The sequence below is a fragment of the Chironomus tepperi genome, unplaced genomic scaffold, assembly GCF_022539635.2.
Source record: "Chironomus tepperi strain 1889 unplaced genomic scaffold, CSIRO-AGI_Ctep_v1 contig_174, whole genome shotgun sequence".
NCBI classification, from domain to species: Eukaryota; Metazoa; Arthropoda; class Insecta; order Diptera; family Chironomidae; genus Chironomus; species Chironomus tepperi.
In genome coordinates, this window is record NW_027226296.1 from 739,472 (window position 1) to 745,126 (window position 5,655).

General features: G+C 32.1%; 2 protein-coding genes across 2 annotated transcripts; both read left to right on the forward strand.

Moving 5' to 3' along the window:
- Positions 1–2,491, forward strand: LOC139089050 (uncharacterized). Its single transcript, XM_070638477.1, has 2 exons — positions 1–237; positions 491–2,491. The coding sequence occupies exon 2, from the start codon at positions 505–507 to the stop codon at positions 1,894–1,896; it is 1,392 nt and encodes a 463-aa protein (XP_070494578.1). The 5' UTR covers positions 1–237; positions 491–504; the 3' UTR covers positions 1,897–2,491.
- Positions 2,492–2,662: 171 nt separating this feature from the next.
- LOC139089069 (uncharacterized) lies at positions 2,663–5,326 on the forward strand. The gene is made up of 2 exons (XM_070638498.1): positions 2,663–2,795; positions 2,886–5,326. Exon 2 carries the CDS (start codon positions 2,894–2,896, stop codon positions 4,232–4,234), a length of 1,341 nt encoding a protein of 446 aa, XP_070494599.1. The 5' UTR covers positions 2,663–2,795; positions 2,886–2,893; the 3' UTR covers positions 4,235–5,326.
- The last annotated feature ends 329 nt before the right edge of the window (positions 5,327–5,655 follow it).

Genomic DNA, 5,655 nt, shown 5'->3' on the forward strand with positions numbered 1-5,655 from the left:
TTTCTCAATCTACATATTCGTCAAGTGCAATTCAAACAGTTAAGATTTATAGTCTTAAATATATTTGAAATTAGGATTAATTTTAAGTTGTTTAAAGCTTAGAATTTTGGAGATTTTGCATTTTTATGCTGAATTGAGAGAGTAAATTGCAAGGAATAAGAAGAATAGTTGACAATTGACTGATTATTAAGCAAATCTTCAATTGTTTAACAAAAATTTTGAAATAATTTCAAATTTGTGAGTAAATTTAGCATTAAATATAGCAATAATAAGGAATATAGCATTTTTAAGCAATATTAAGCACAATATACAATTATTACAATCAAAACATTCCTCAAACTTAATCATAACAATTCATAGTTTATGAAATTCACACATACAAGCAAGACATCAGCTGTGACATACTGATTATTTGCTCGCAAGTGAATCACCAGCTATACTTCAACTAAAATAACAAAAAATTACAATTTAAACTTTTTTTCCTTCACAGCAACTGCCTTAAACATGGAAATCTTCTGTGAATATTCATACGATCCATGTGAAGCTCGTCGAGTATTTTACACATGCTACATCAGTGAGCAGAACATACCTGAAGATGAATTGAAGTTTACTGGCGAACATAAATATGGAAATACCAATGATGATGTAGCGGAAGTGAATTTTTCCAACTGCAATGTAACAAAAGTTCCACAAGGACTTACAGCAATTTTCCCAAACCTAAAAAGTTTAAGCATTTGTGGATCAAAATTGAAGGAATTGAGGAAAATTGACTTGACTGAGTATAAGGAATTGGAAATTTTGGGATTTGCCAATAATTGTATTGAAATCCTGCCTGGTGATTTATTTGAAGGATTTGAGCATCTCAGTGAGATTTCCTTTGTTGGAAATAACTTGAAAGTCATCGTACCAAATATTTTGGATGGACTTAACAATTTAAATGTAGTCGATTTCAGCAATAATCCAAATTATACTAAATTTTACTCAAAAGATCCAGCAGATTTTGGAAATGCAACATTACAAGAAGTCAAGGCTGAGCTGCGTGTGAAGTTTGGCATTAATTCCCATATACATGAGAAACAACCAAGGGAGAATACAGGAACGCAGAGCACTAAACAATCAGAAGTCGCTGGATCTTCACTGGATGCAACTAACAAACCATCACCAAATGTCAATGCTGAACTCTCCATAAATGACAATCAAAAGTATTTGAATGAAATTCAGGCACTGAAAAGAACTATCCAAAACCTGATTCAACAGAATCACTCACTAAAGAAATCAGAAGCTGAACTCCAGCGACAAATTCAAGCTTCAAACGTTCCTGTCATCCAAAAAGGCATTCACACAGACATCGACAATTTCTTACAAGACGACAGCTTCAAGGACTTCCAAATCGTCATTGACGGCCGACAATTTCCCGTCCATAAATTTTTAATTGCTGCACGAAGTTCAACATTTGCTGACATTTTGGTCAATAATCCACATGCTGAAAGTATGAATCTTGTCGAAGTTTCAGTGAATATTTTTGAGAAAATTCTGAAGTTCCTGTACACTGATGAACTTCCACAACTTGAGGACGGAAAATATTTACATCTATTTGCTGCCGCCGATCGATTGAAAATTGAGGAATTGAAAAGCTATGCAGCTGCGAAAATTTTAGAAAGTCTGAATGCAGACAATGCAGTTGAGATTCTCAGGTTCAGCAATAAGTATGCACACAGAGAATTGAGAATGAAGTCATTTGAAGAAATTAAGAAGAAATATCCAAGAGTTGAGTTTTTTGATGACTGGGCATTCGAAACTGACAGAGTCGTTCAAGTAATTGAACTATTTAAGCAAAAAGAGGAAGCACTTAAGATAATGCAAGACAAATTTAAGGAAATGAAATCTGATGGTTGAATTGCTGTTTTTCGATTTTACTTAGATTTAAGACAACTGGAACTGGCTTATTATTTTTAGTCATTTTTAATTTTTTTAGGTTTGTAAATCCACTACACTATTTTTTAGAAATGCTAACTAACTTCACTAGCTATATAGATCAACTGTGATCTATGACTTCCCTTAAATGATGCCTAAAGTTGGCTCTATCGCTGGGTTCCGTCTGCCAATTACCAATACCAAATTCAATACTGTCTCTATCGACAGCTTCGTTCCAGGAGTTTTTTGGTCTCCACGAGCTATTTTACCATCCACAAAGTCTGATTTAATGATCTTTTCTTTATGACCTTGTACAATCCGGATTTAAATCGGATCTCAAACCAGGTTTAATCATGGAAATTAAATCATGGAAATTAAATGCTGGAGAGTTTTCAAGATCCGCCTTTTTGGGTTCAAGTTGGGTTCGGAGATAGCAGGTTGTAAGTTAATTATCTAGCTTGTTTGTGGGGTGGTCACTTTACAATCGAGGAGTTTGAGTAGAATTTTAATCTATTCTTTTAAGTTCATATCTCGGCACGGGGATCTTCTTGACGGGGAACTATTCTAGTATTTTTAATAATTTTCAAAATTTTTAATAAAAAGTTGCAATATTTTAAAATCAAAAAAATTACAATACCTAATTTTTCAGTTACTTTACAGTGTTTATCAATTTTACAGTTATTTATCAATTTAAATTTCTGTATTCAATGCCCCTTTGAGGCCCCTTGATAACAAAATAACATACAATACATTTATAACTTATTGTTATATACTTCAAATTACAAATTTAATTTGTGGCAATTTATCGTATATTAAAAGGTTTATTCCAATAAAATTAGGAACAAGTTGACATTTTTCAATTTTTAAATTACTAAATAAAGGTAAATACTCATTATTTATTAATAAAGTTAAGTTTTCATCACTATGAATCACAGTCTGAGTCATAATTCTGTCTATATTTTATTTCATAGAATACAGAATGCAGGAATTAAATTGTGAATTCAAGTACGATCCATACCCTGACGGTAAAATAATTTACACGTGTTTTATACGAAATCAACATATTCGTGAAAACATGGAACTAAATATTATAGGAAAGCATCAACCAAGTCATTCTAATAACAGTGTCATTGATGTTATTTTCGTGAATTGTGGTATTAAGAAAATTCCACAAGGTCTTACAAAGATATTTCCAAATATGCAAGATTTGAGTGTTTGGCATTCTAATTTAAAGGAAGTGACCAAGAATGATTTAAAAGAGTACAAAAATTTACTTCGATTTGGTTTTTGTGATGATAAAATAGAGACCTTGTATGGCGATTTATTTGAAGGATTTGAAGATGTCCAGGAATTAGCATTTACAAACAACAAAAATTTGAAATTTATAGAACCAAACATATTAGATGGATTAGAAAATTTGAAGATGGTCAATTTTACTGGAAATTCAAAATATTTTAAACATTTTTCAAACATTTCTGGTGATTTGGGCAACGCAACTCTAGCTGAAGTTAAAGCAGAACTGTATGCTAAGTTTTGCAGTAATCCTGAACATGTAAAGCATGCTTTTCAAAAGCACAAAGTGGACATTGACAAACTTAAAGCAATCGTTGCAGCAAAGGATCAGGAAATCCAAGAATTGAAGTTGAAGGAGGAAAATCTGCAAAAGCAAATTAATTGCAAAGAAAAACGAGAAGTAAACCTTATTAATTGCCTGCAGAAAGAACAACATGAGCATGCAATCTTGAAATTAAAGCTAGAAAGAGGCATAATTCATGATATTAAGCAACTTCTTTTGAACGACAATTTAAAAGATTTTACTATCAATATTGATAATCATGAATTTCGTGTTCATAAGTTCCTTTTGATTGCTGGAAGTCCAACACTGGCTGAAATATTACAAAAAAATCCTCATGCTGAAAATTTGAACTTGATTGATATTCCAATTGAAATTTTTGAGGTTATATTAAAATTTCTATATTTTGATGAGTTCATTTTGGACGATGGAACAAACTTCCTAAAGCTCTTTGCAGCTGCAGGTCGTCTACAAATTGAAAAATTGAAGAAAATTGCTGCTTCAAAAATATTGAATCAAATTAATGCTGATAATGCTTTGGATGTATTGAGTATGAGTATTAAGTATGAAAACAATGAATTGCGAATGAAGTCATTTGCTGAAATCAAAAAAATTTATCCAAACTTTCCGGATGAATGGGCCAATGATAGTGAACGAGTTAAGAAAGCAATTAAATTGATCAAGGAAAAGGAAGCAGCAATCAAAAAAATTGAGGAAAATTTTTGGAGTGAAATGAAGAACAATTGAGATGGATGAAATCATCCTGAGCAGTCCAAATGAAGTTGATTCTAACCTGGCTAATACATTTATTAACACTTTATAGAAGTTGGCAAACAGATAAAGAGCATGCTTTTATGGTACAGTAATATCAATACAGTTTCTAAAAGCATTTTCTTTGTCTGCTAAGGATGTTACATTTTAAGTAGCTTGATTATAGTACTAACAAATATATTCGTGACAGAGCCTTAACATTTTTGAGAAAATTTCACAGTTTGTTCCTTAGCATTACAATAATTTTTAAAAATTGTGTAAATTTCCGTACGACACTATCTACTTTACTAATACCGAATGGAAGCCGCTTATTTAAGGCACCCTTATGGCGCTCGGTATTAAAGTTTGTATCATATGGAAATAAAACATTCCTAATTTCCACAATTTCCATTTCCAAATGAAACATTTTATCGCTAAGTATATAAAAGCCTTAATAAAACTTTCAGCATATAAAAGAAAAATAAGAAATCATAAAATCACAAATAATTCCTTTAAAATCCCTCAACATACACGCCTATCTATGTAGCCAAAACATACTTCATACATCAAATATTGTGAGCCCATTAATGTTTCATAAAATAGAAGCCGACGAATGCATAAAATGATAATTCAAGAAATAGAATATTGTAAGAAAATATGAATGACTGCACAATAAGCAATAATGAAGGAAAAATCAGGATAATGTTTTGCGTGATTTGATTACAAACTGCTGCACAAATTTCACTCGACATGAAAAGCTTTTCAGTACAAAAAGAAGCAATAATTTGAAATTTATGGATGAAAAATGTTTTTTTGGGTTTGGTGAAAGAAAATTTTCATTTTTGAGGAATGGATGGAGGCAGCAACGAGGCGTGTTGATGTTAAGGAAAATGGAAAAAAATGCAGACCATACATTATCACATGTTATATGTAATATATTATTATAACATGAGCATCTACTCATGGACGGCATTACATTCATCCCCTCTTACTATTTTTCAAAATGTGCACTTTTGTATTTGTGTTGTGATGGAAGATTGAGGAGTTTTTAAGGGTCAGTTTGGGATTGAGGAGGTTTTTGGCGATGCTATGGACAGTTTGAGGCTTCAAATTATAATTAGGGCCTTGTAGATTCTTTGTTGAGCCTGTCTAATTTTGTAGAGGGCAAAAAAGGGCGATGGTGACCCAACAATCCCTGAAAAGAGGATGTAAATAGCTAGTAGCTACTATTGAGAGTTGGAAAATGGCAGCCAGAGATAGAACCAGCTTCAGACGTCAACTAGAAGAGCCCAAGTTCCATGGAATTTGTATCAAAAAGTCGGCATTATGAAACATGCAAAATTGCACATTTTATACCCAAATTTAGGTGTTACATGCTGAATAGCTTGAGAACCCCAGATTCCAGACTAATATTTGGA

Bases quoted from the DNA above. Each gene is read 5' to 3' on its own strand.
- LOC139089050 (XM_070638477.1), top strand. From the start codon at position 505: ATGGAAATCTTCTGTGAATATTCATACGATCCATGTGAAGCTCGTCGA.
- LOC139089069 (XM_070638498.1), top strand. From the start codon at position 2,894: ATGCAGGAATTAAATTGTGAATTCAAGTACGATCCATACCCTGACGGT.